This window comes from Gigantopelta aegis, chromosome 6 (assembly GCF_016097555.1).
Source record: "Gigantopelta aegis isolate Gae_Host chromosome 6, Gae_host_genome, whole genome shotgun sequence".
In the NCBI taxonomy this organism is placed as follows: Eukaryota; Metazoa; Mollusca; class Gastropoda; order Neomphalida; family Peltospiridae; genus Gigantopelta; species Gigantopelta aegis.
In genome coordinates, this window is record NC_054704.1 from 91,362,841 (window position 1) to 91,375,405 (window position 12,565).

General features: G+C 34.9%; 1 protein-coding gene across 1 annotated transcript in view; it reads right to left on the bottom strand.

Moving 5' to 3' along the window:
- Window positions 1-12,565, bottom strand: part of LOC121374082 (ornithine decarboxylase-like) — a 40,016-nt gene that overhangs the window by 12,811 nt on the left and 14,640 nt on the right. The window contains exons 2-9 of the mRNA XM_041500998.1: window positions 7,491-7,625; window positions 5,476-5,620; window positions 4,769-4,865; window positions 3,394-3,470; window positions 2,358-2,530; window positions 2,040-2,177; window positions 1,232-1,397; window positions 662-821 (exon numbers count right to left, since the gene is read on the bottom strand). Coding sequence (XP_041356932.1) covers window positions 662-821; window positions 1,232-1,397; window positions 2,040-2,177; window positions 2,358-2,530; window positions 3,394-3,470; window positions 4,769-4,865; window positions 5,476-5,577 — 913 coding nt within the window. The 5' untranslated portion in view covers window positions 5,578-5,620; window positions 7,491-7,625. The remainder of the gene's footprint in view (window positions 1-661; window positions 822-1,231; window positions 1,398-2,039; window positions 2,178-2,357; window positions 2,531-3,393; window positions 3,471-4,768; window positions 4,866-5,475; window positions 5,621-7,490; window positions 7,626-12,565) is intronic.

The window sequence follows — 12,565 nt, forward strand, 5'->3', positions numbered from 1 at the left end:
TGGGTTAGCACTCCGGTACCGGCTCCCACCCAGTGCGAGTTTTAACAGCTCTTCTATTTCACTAACTACTAACAATTAACAACTAACCCCTTCTTGTCCTGGACAGACATCCCAGATAGCTGAGGTGTGTGCCCAAGACAGCGTGCTTGAACCGTAATTGGATATAAGCATGAAAAATAAGTTGAAATGAAAAACATGAAATGCTGGTTTGGACTGGATGAAACAAGTCCATTGATGGCAATTGATCCTATAACCCATTTCACTTAAGACGAGTTCACTGAGCCACATTCTGACCTCATACTGGACATAGATCAAACAAATTGAAACAGAGATGAAAGTGAGGTAACAATTACAACACTGGTGGTCGAGATTGGCCCTAGTGTTAGGGTTGCATAAAATAACCTTCCCCATTCATAACACATTCAAAGTATCAGCAGAAACCATATTGTAGGTTTTGTACGGAGTATACTGAAAACATTTTGACAAACAGCAGAAAACTCAGAATCACTGTACAGGCAATTAAAATCTGGAATTCAGGATAAATCTGGATAACTTTTATCTCTGTTGAAAAGGCAATGGTTGATGATAGTCCATCATAAAGATATTGTTATTACCAAGTTATTCTCAAAACACATGAGTACACAAAGTACTTGAATCTTACCATCAATTGGTCTGTCTCGTAGTACAATGCGTTTGGCAATTATGTTAACTGCCAATGTAAAAGCTGAAGCCACAAAGTATCGACCCGGTTCTGCAATGATTCTTATGCCAGTGTCACTTGGAAAGTATCTGTCCAATGCAGTATTCAAAACCTCAGCAACCTAACAAATATAAACAAAAGTGTATAAGCAAAATTGTCATCTGTGCTTATAACAGGGTTGCGATTCATAAAAACAAGGACTTAAATACGATATATAGTATACCCTTACATATTTTGCTATAAATAATTCATTAGTAGACAGGTAACTACAAGATTCTTGCAATAAATTAAGAACAAGTAAAACAAATTTAAATTTTGTAGATGCTATAAATTGTTAATATAATTTTGTGCTATTAAATAGATGGATGGTTACACATCCATTTTACCATCTGACAGAAGTTATGAACGTACTAACTAAAACTCGCTTTCTGAAAAATGGCAATACTGAAAGAATTAGAATGATTTTATTTTTTTATTTTTTTACAACTACAATAATATAGCATCCATAATTAAGAGTTTACAAATATTTACCTCCTTGAAGGTGATTGCTGTGTTTTTCTGTCCAGGAAAGCCTCCCCCGACATCAAGCAGCTCGAAGTTGAAACCCATTTCTCGACCCAGCTCAAACACATAGTACGCTTGTTCCACTGCCGCAGCAAACGCCTCAGCCTCCTCAGCCCCACTCCCAACGTGAAAACTGAAAATACACACACATTTCATTACAAAAACTATGTAATAGATGGGTCTGCAGCCAAATCAATACACATTACACTCAAGAGCTAATGACTGCTGGATACACACACAAAACCCCCCTTTTAAGATCTCTGGTTGGATTCCTTAGATAAGTTTGCAATGAAGTAGCTATCAAATATATTTGGAGCTTACTGTACATTACAACAGAAACAAGCAAAATGACAGATGATTTTGAATCCATACCGTACCAGTTTGTCAGATATGCAAGAACAAGAGATCTCTAAAAAGCCTGTTGTAGCTGAACTACATTGAGCTGAAAGGCAAGTGATGGACAACAGATGTATTAACATTCTAACCAGAAACCAGGCTTCTTCAATAGGTAATATTCAGAATGGTACAGACACCATTTTTTGCTATAACGTGTAAATGTACATATAGTCTTTCCCACAGGGAATGCCTTTTTTCACATTATGGAATTTACTACAAGTTATTTATTTCTCAGCCAATTGTTTTCTAAATTGCACACAAAAATAGTATTATTTTGTTACTTCCAAAACACATTTACTTTTCTTCTTACGTCAAACCAAACTGAAATTATTTACAAAAAACATTTGTAGCAGTATGGGATGGACTATAAGTATGGTACCTAATTCCTACGACATTGAGTTCGAGTTCTTTAGCTTTGGTCAGGAGTTGTGCAGCTTTCTTTGGGTGACATCCAAATTTGATTCCCAGGTTACACTGAACCTTGAAATCAGCTGGAGGCAAGATGCGCAGAACCAGTCTGAAAAACAAAAAAATACATTTAAAAATCCTGATCAATTTAATTCAAGGCATGTTTTCAGTTTATATGGTATCAATATTTTTTTAACAGTGATGCTTAGTTCTTGCTTATAGAAAAGCAACAAGTTATAATCTATCAATACTTGCTTCAGAAATTTTAAAATTACTGTCCTCAATTTACCTGGCTTCTGGGAACGACTGCTTGACTTTGTATAGCTCAGCTTCATTGTCAAAGGTCATTGTTTTCACGTTATGTTTCGCTGCATACCGTATGAATGACTTCTGCTTGCAAGGATTCGCATAAATGATGCGAGATGGCGACACACCAAGATTTAAAATCTTCTCAATCTCGGCCTGAAAAAAACGAACAATGCAGACATCAAATACTATCAAATATTAAATGCCCTAAAACTTAACTGAATGAATTTGCAGTTATTAAATGTTTCCCTAACCACAACCTGTTGGGGTTTAATGAAATATCACATGTAAAAAAAATCATCACTAAAGCTAGTTTATAGATTATATATTAAGTAAATAATAAAAATAATAAAATTACTTACAAATGTAAAACCAAGTTAAAATAAGCCTGTCTTTTACCTCGCATCAAGTTTAAGATGAACATCTATGACTATTATCCAAATAGTTAAAGATATACAGGGAATTATAACCAGTATGACACACGTGTCGTAATTTCACGTGCATAACACATGACGTAATTTTGGGAAGCCCCAGTCTTAGTTCTGTGCAATCGCTTACCAAAATGACTTCATTTCGAAAATTGACATAGTTTTGTTGTCTCTTAATAATTATGTTTGACATGGTCCTAGCTCTGGCAATAAAGAATCCTGACACTCATTTCGTAAAATCACTATGACACACAATCTCCTATAATAATCTCTATACATGTCATTGATCTGAGATTTATAGGTTTTTTTTAGAAATGGTGCACAATCTTAAAATAAAGCTAACACCGATACTGCCAGAAAAAATAACACCTGAATACTGACTTGCGACTCCATCATGGCTAGACAAGCATTCATTATCAGCAACATAATATTTGATAAGATTTCCCTATGACCAAGCCAACATATCTATGCGACAGATTTGTTAACAGCAGTCACTTGAAATACACTCTGCAGAATGGATCTCGACTAAAAATGAAGACTTATATTAAAACACACCTTTCTTTTAATTTTAAAAACTTGTACAGAACCCACCTTGCTGGCACAATCAAATGATGTTCCCAGGTCAGCTAACAACTTGATAACAGCATGATCATCATTACACTTCAAAGCTGAAAAAAACAAACAAAAAAACCCCAAATAAGAAACTATAGTAAACAGCACGTTTTGACCATCAATACTTTGTCATATCAACCTGATTAAACCTGATGCAATCCCCCCACACCCAACCATATATTGTAAATCCTGAAATTAATGCGATCATAATATTAATACAAAAAATGCCAGTTTGTGTTATTCACATAAATAATATGACGCATATATTTCTGTTTTGTCTATGTGTCCCACGTTATTAAAACAAAACAAACAAAGATTAAAATTCTAATATATTTATAAAACACAACTATCCATAATAGTCCAGTCAGATGCCAGCCACATGTGACGATGACAGGGTCTTTAGCTACCTATTAAAAACAGACACAATCCATCACCTGTGAATGGGTTTTAGCATGCTAATCCTGTGGTCGACCATTTTTTTGTTTTGACCTCACCAAAAACAACAGGGACTACACAGGTTGTTAATTGATATGTCCATAGACATGTTAGTGAATTGATCTCATTGAAGATGCCCGTAACTTGGGATTTATCTGAAATGTACACAGACGTGTGTTGTTACGAAATAATATTTCAAAGAGAGGCCACTCGTATTAATTTCATGTCGCATTTTAGTCTACCCACCGTCACTTGCATTAATTTAGGGATGCATTAATTTCAGAATCTACAGTATTTAGAACGTGGAAATATTCACCAGTGTCCTGTGGTCTTTCACTGCTAATAGAGTATTCAACAAATGTTTAACAACGTCACTAGCCCTCACAGCTTTGGCTAGAACCCTATGTATTATATTAATACAGTTAATAATGTCCACTAGTCCAAACCAATCATTCACTAGTAGATTTGTCGAAAGCTGACTCATAGTCATTCTGCTTGAAACACATTCAGTCAGGCCTATTAAGCTAGCCGAGGCTTGATTGATTGAATTACGGGTCATCTAGATCTACTGACAAAGACCTCAAGTCGAAGTAGCCGGTAATATCAATTTCAATTAGTAATAAGATACTTATGCAAATCAACATCTAATAATAAAAAAAAATTAATAATTATAACTAAAAAAATTTTTTTTAAATCATCTAAAACCAACTCCAGGTTAAAAATGGGCAACACATTTGTCAATATATCAAAATGTGTAGTCCAATTCAGTGTGTCTCAAGTAAATGAAATAAGCAACGAAATCAGACTTATTCTACACAACACTTCTGGAAATACGTTTCTGAAAAAATGTATTGTGAAATGTATTTGCCATATTCAGTGTGCACGTGTGTTTGATAAACAACAACAAACCATAACTTACCATAGAATGGATCAATGCGAGGAAGGAGCTCCCTCCATGTCTGATACTTGATGACAATATCCCCAAGATCAGCCACAAAAAAAGCATCTTCGCTGTGCTGTGGAGGGGGAAAAACAAGGAAAGTTATAGTGATCTGTGATACATTTAAAGCTAACTTTGGAATTTTCATACCTACATACTGGTCACAGTAACATTCAGATCTAAAATTGTGGGGTTTTTTTTTTATATACTAGTATTAGTGGAATATTAAAATATTCATTAACTGGAATTAACAATATTCAGTCTCTACAACTTATAAATTATTTGATATCAGAGGAATTGGATACCAACCATGAACGTGTATTACTACATTCCAAGGCAAAATCAGATTTTCTAAGGAGTTATCTTTAAAAGATAGCCATAAAGCACAAAATTAAGAGATATCACACTAGTGGTATCCAAATGAATTGATCATTGCAGGTTTGATTTGTGATATTTTACAACCAAGTAATATTTACAGTTACTTAGAAGCTTCCAAATAGTGTACAAGTAATCCTTGTTGCAAACACTGAGTAAATTTACTTTGTAAGAATCAGATTCAAGCGCTAAAGATGACACTGCAACTGCCAGAAAAAACATTTCTCTCTCACTTTACAACTTGTGTATTATTTGAAATAGATTTCTAGGTAATGTTAAAATTAAATAATAATAATAATGATTTGACTAACCTCAGACTCCAAAGAAGCTATCTTTTCAGTAATAAGAGTAGTCTTTGATTTATTGTAAGGAAGTGACTCAACAACGCAGCCATTTCCGATGTAATGCTTCATTCTTTTATGCTAGAAATTACAAGTCCACTAGTGTACAAACAACCTGAAATGAACAAACAATATTAGCAAAAATACTGAGTACTCAACCAAAATACATCAAAAAAGCAATAATACTGCAAGGCTCAAAATTGTTTTGTGAAGTGGGCAGCCATCTCCAGTTTTTATCTGGAAGCTAACTTAGAAATTGGGAAACAGTATTAAAAATATGTCCTGAAAATGATTATAATTATGAGTATATCTGGACTAACATCAAAAATAAAATGGAAAGCAAAACCTGGTAGTGAAACGGATTATAAATCAAAAAACTAATTGTGCATTTTCAGTAGCATTTGCTGCCTGCCCATTGTCAATTTTGAGCCTTGATACTGTATTTATAATATAAAAAGTTGCTGATTACAATCACATTTTTATACAACAAAAATAAATATGAGTAGAACTTTACAAGTAATCTATACTGACGTCCAAAAGAAACTATACCAATATTCTGAAAGACTACTGAAGAAACACCAAAATATGTTGCATGTCTAAAACATTCATGAGAGTGATGTCTTGACATGATGGAACAAAATTTGATTTCATAAAAGCTGATACGTATTTAACCACCATTTTATTTTCATTATTCAAATTATAAAGGAAATTCAATAAATTTTTCTTGGTAGTTTCTACAGTATGAAGCAACTAAAGTAGTATCGGAAATAGAATAAAACTGATTTTTGTCAATTATGTCTTTCATATTAAATTGACAGGTAAATATTTGGTAAATATCTATTTAATGATACTCTACCTAATTTAGCATTTACTTGTTTGGGTTTTCATTGATGTACAAGGTGGTGTTTACTCTTGAAATTAAAAGAAAGATGTCAGTAAACGGGTGATTTGTGCTCTTTATTGAAACAGACTATAAACAATTTTGATCGACAGGTGTCAATTTCATCTACACTTAAACAAACCTTTAATTTAAAAGTGCAAGTTAACTGAGTATTTTGAATTGCAGCATAAATTATTAATTATGATCAGCATATTTAGTGAATATAAATTCAATATAAGTACATTAGAAATTTACACAATCTTGCAACCACTTAAAGGTGCTATATCACAGTTATATGTAAGCATCTGTGATAAAGATTCTCCAATAAAAATTTATTTTCTACTAGTAGATAAAATTATATATTTTAGAATCATTTGTGGGCATATACATGTAGTAGAAGGTGTAGTCTTTAAATTTAAAAAAAATATTTGCAATAGCTGCGGTTATGCAACCTGGCGATAACACCTTTAATACATGTACATGTACATAGCACCTTTAATACCGGTATAATAGATCACACTCAGAATGGTTCTTAACAGTTTTGCTCAAATTTTACTTAGCAATGTCTACAAATATTTTGTTTTGGTGATGGATAGGGATAAACCGTCATCAGAGACAATCCCTCACATACTGCAACAGCAATGAAATTAACACGTTGATCATTTTTCTTTTTATAGTCTGTTCCAATAAAGAGCACAAATCACCTGTTTACCGACATCTTTCTTATAATTTCAAGAGTAAACACCACCTTGTACATCAATGAGAACTCAAACAAGTAAATGCTAAATTAGGTAGAGTATCATTAAATAGATATTTACAAAATATTTACTAGTTTACTAAATCGGCCAAATCGGTAAAATATTTGATGGTGAATTGTCAATTTAATTATGCTGTGGATATGATTGCATGCTGGGAACCATCATTAGTCTGACATCACAAAAAGGCTCAATCCATGACGCCATTCCAGCACAGACATGAAAAGGTTAATGACATTCGTTGAATCCATTCTGTCAAAAGATGCACAATGAAAATAAACTTTGAAAACAAAGTGAGCATTTTTTCGTTTTAATGTATAGATATTTAAATGATGAATAATTTTGCGTACCTGGCCAGGGGAAACACCTGCACTTAGCAGATACTAGCTGGGTTCCCACGGTGGCTCTGCGTTGAAGTCAAACTTCCTCTTAGAACGGCGTAAGCCCTCGGGGCTTGCTGTGTAATAGACAGTCGTCAGACTGTCCTGTTGAAAGAAAACAAAGAAAATGGTTTTAATGTTGAAAGACGTCCGTATTTCACAGCCTCATAATGTTTTTTTGTAATTAATACAGAATTAATATGTACATGCCAATATATTAATTATTCACTTGTAAAGAAATGTACCTGAACATAAATATTATAAAAAGTGCAAGGTGTTCATTATCTTTGAAATCAGGTTGTTGTTGAAGACAACAGTCCACTGAGAGCAATGAAGTGTACATACATGTATTCTGCAAGCATGAAAAGCAGCAGGGTTTGACAGCCTGCCTGTTGCTAATTTTTATACAAAGTGGCTACAACATTTAGCATTTGGCTAATAAAACTTTGTTTAAATTAGCCACTTTGTAATGTTTCAAAGAAATACTAGAGCTACATATCTGAAAACTGCCTAAAACAAATTATTCCCAGTTAAAACACTTTGAGCACTGAAAGCAGGTGGCAGTTATGGTAGCAGTTGCCTCTGAAAATTGTCTACAGCCACCACTAATGAACACCGATGTCACGCACACACTTGAGTACTGAAGGTGACAATCGAATAAGCTCCACTATTTCCTGTCTTTTCATTAAGGGCGGAAATGACGTAAACTGTTATATTTATGTAGCTGTTAGTCAGAATGTGGAGGGGAGGGGAGGGGAAGGAGCGCGACTGTGTCGAAAATATTGAGTTTGAAAACGTGTCTCTTTCCACGGGTTTGTGTGTTGGATAATCGGTAGCTTGGGCGGACTGGCAGTAATGCAAACAGATCGATGTATCTTGCGTTCAGCACTCGCCTTAACTCGGTGTATCTCGGTGATGGTGCAAACTGCCAGTTGGGGACTTGGTGATTTTCAGAACTACTGGGCATCATTAAACTTATTAACATATATAATAATCGACAATGATGAATCTCCACATTTAGTTTATTCAAGGATAGACACAAAGCCTCAGAACGATGCTTACACATACGTCACCGCAGCAGGTGGAATTAAAGGTGCATCATAATCCAGGGGACAATATTTTAAAATCTTAGGTAACCGGAAGTCAGTTCACGTGAGTTTTACTTAGGTAACCGATTGTTCGGTTACGTGAATATAGTTCTCATAACCGATGAGTTAGGTTTACCTAATCCTAAAACACTTGAACTATGGTTCTGTGCTATATTGGTGGTTCAAATGTATTTAAAAATATAAACAGATTTTCACTTTCATTACTCATATATGGTACTTTTAATTTTAGAATGTAATTGCTCAACACGTAGGCCTAACCGATTGGTGGTTCTCGTGATTTTAAAGTTGCGTAACCGACACGCGAACAGAACAACGGTTCTCGTGAAATATTGTGCCCTGTAATCATCATATAACATTACACTAATCTGACAGAAAAGTCAGTGATAGAGATCGAACAGTTATAAATATATTGAAAAATAAAGATTACTGCTGCTGGATTGAAACCGTTTGTGACGGAACATGCTCTTACCTTTTCGCCTGTGGCGATGTTAATTGTTTTAGAGGGCCGTGTGCAGCTTGGTTACGTAATACCCCCGTGCGACGGTGGTGGAGCTGCGTCTCAATATGCACTTAGATCAGGTGTGGAGGCCATGTGGCCAGTAGTTACGTAATAACTCCGGTAGTGCGGTTTATGACCGGGGTATTTCTGGCGAACTGGCGACAGTAAGTCTGGCCATCTAAGAAAAAATACCGTCTCTGGGAGTTGTGGCAATATCACATGATAGGAGAGGTACCACGTTGTGCCCCCAGGCGATATTCGCTGTCTCTGAGATTTTTGAATAAATAGATAGGATTTTAGATATATCGAGGAGAAACATTGGAAGGCTCCCGGGGAACGTAGTCCGACTGGACTGGTAAATATATTTTTCTGCTCTGTTGTATAACCTTGATGTGATTGATGTGACTTTAAATATTTTAATACTGTATTATACCAATATTATTTAGACAGTGTCTCCGGTACTCTGACGAAGTAAATTGTAGGCTTCACTGTTCTAACATATTAAAGCTTAGCCAGTCATCCTAGAGGACCTAGGTAAACTGTAGGTTATTGTCTTTATTGTGATAGGTACCAGTATTAATTCTGTATTACAAGGTTACTGAATGAGTAGTTAAGGGTTAATTAAAAATTAACCAGTTAAAAATAGAGTTGTAATTCCTTTATTAATTAAGTTCCCCTGGCAGCGTTTCTCAATTATCACACGTGTGTGTGTTGTATCACGGTGAAGTGATTAGAATATTGTGTAAACTAGACACCTAGTGATTAACTAATTAAGTCATTAGCTCTGGGTTGTTATTATATTGTTGTTGTTAATTAACTACTGCGGCAAGTACATTTGTCAGCGTAGTGTTATATATATAGATTATATATATATATATATATATATATACAAAGTGAAATAAGCCCATTGTGTTTTGGCATGGGGTGGGTTTTCTACTGAACTAAACGTGCTTTATATAATATATATATATATATATAAATGAACTAGGAAAAAAAAACAATATATATATATATATATAAATAATATATATAATAAATCTATATCTATATATATATCAGATCTTATCTCGTATTTTACTAGAGCTTAAAACGAGCCACTCAATAGTATTAGGGCACTACCCGATACAGAGAGATCTAATAGATATACAGTGCGGACCCAGTGTGGTGGTAAAAATAGAGAGATATTTGGGATACTCGTGTTTTATTCAGTTACGAGTATTATAGAATCCCTGGTGAAACCTTTATTTGAGGAGGTGTAAATAAAAAAACCCAGTCAGTTGGGGGTGGATTGGAGGGCCTTTTCTTTGATGCTATCAAAAAACGGAGGTGGGCTTATTCAAAGACATGGGCTTATTTCCGGTCAAAACGGTATATATATATATATATATCAGATCTTATCTCTGATTTTACCTAGTTGGCTGGATTGAAACCTTTAATAGATTTGTTGTAAAGATAAAACCCAGTCAGTTGGCTATTATAGATCCCTGTGACACCTTTATTTGATGTAATAAAAAAACCCAGTCAGTTGGCTGGATTGGCCTTTATTGATGTCAAAAAAACCAGTCAGTTGATGTTAAAAAAAAAAAACCCAGTCAGTTGGCTGGATTGGAACCTTTATTTGCAGTGTGGATTGGAACATTTAAAAAAAAAAAAACCCAGTCAGTTGGCTGGATTGGAACCTTTATTTGCTGTCATTTAAAATAATAAGTCAGTTGGCAAGATTCGAACATATTACCCAACCTGCATAGCATTTTGACAATCCATTGCATTATGGTATTCATGGAACCTAAAAACAGCTTCCGATGGGTTCCCATGATCTCAGGGCACGGAACCCCAAAAGTGTTTCCCATGAAGTTTGAAATCCTATGGCTTGAACACATATGACAGCGGTACAGTATACACAAACAGATTATGGAAACAATGTTATGCCTACAATGGCAGCAGGACTTGCACTGTTGTTCGCCAAAGTCGCCAATTGCGAAAGAAAAAGAACCAAACATTTCTTCAACCAGTTTTGTTCTGTTGATCAGCCTCGTGGTGTAAATAAGCGCTATTTGCATGTCTGTGAGCCAGTCTACTATTCAGTAGTGTACTGCCAGCTGCTTGTCATAAAGTTCGAAAACGCGATTAAATAAAATTAAATACTCTTTAAGTCATTTTACATTGTTGATACTAAAATGTTTGATTACTAGCGACAAGTTTTAAATTTTATTAGTCGTGTTTTGTCGTACCGGTTACGTTGTAAATCTAGGTCACGTGGTTGAGTTAATTTCCACTTATATGCAATCATTATTAGTATAACCTTTCTACGTTTACAGATTATATTTCAAACATATTAAATGGCAAAATTATAATTCATATCTGCTATATCTACTGATATAATATAAACGCCAACATCATACATCCCTCCGCCCCTTGCACAGAAATACAAGTCTCTCAAAACTGGCGTGAAATTGAATGAGCATTTTTCCACTTGTGAAACAGTCGCGAGCCAGTGTTTTGATAGCAATAACATATAAAGACGTTTCCTTTGTCTTTATTTTGGGTGACTGGCAATACTCTTGAGTTGGACAACAAAACAATTATGAACAGTATTCAGTAAACTGAGTAATAAATCATACAGGTAAGTTTGGAGGGTAATTACAAAACGAGGTCATGGGGTAGGGTATGATCAAGAGTTACGCACTTTAAAAAAAAAAAATACTAATAAAAAAAAATATATATATAATATATACTGAACAAAAAAAGAAACTTCCAATCTGTACATATAGTATTTGTTGTGTTAAAGAATTCATTGTGTAATGAAATTATATAGGTAGTATTAGCCTTGAGCGGTATTATCAGGATTCATGAATTTTATCGATTATTTTTGCACTGTTAATCGTCGACAACGTGAAATTCAATTTGCACGTGCATGCATGATTCGACATGTCCCGTGTAGTATTCGCTCAATTTGTTTCACTTGTCTTACTGACATTGTTGTCAAGTGAATGAAAACTCTTCAAAATTTGTAAAAAAATTAACGTTTTTTTACATTGTAGAATACCCAATAATTTACGCGAACAGGCGATTGGCATGCTTGATGCTGGCATGTTGACAGATGACGTTGCAAGGCATGTTGGGAGTTCTAGTCGAGCGATACGAAATCTTCGCGTAAGATTTCGAACGACAGGAAGCACCAACGACGTCCGCGTGTTACAATGCGTGGTCAAGACCGCTATATCATGAACACGCATTTGCGCAATTGATTCCAAACTGCCACTGCTACTGCTGCTAACACACCTGGGCTTCATAATAACCGAATCAGTGGGCAAACTGTTCGTAATGGTCTGTGGGAGAACGGTTTACATGCACGACGTCCTTACGTCGGATGCGTTTTAACGCAACGTCATCGTCTTTAATTGGGCACGTGTACACTCGATGGATACGGCGATGCT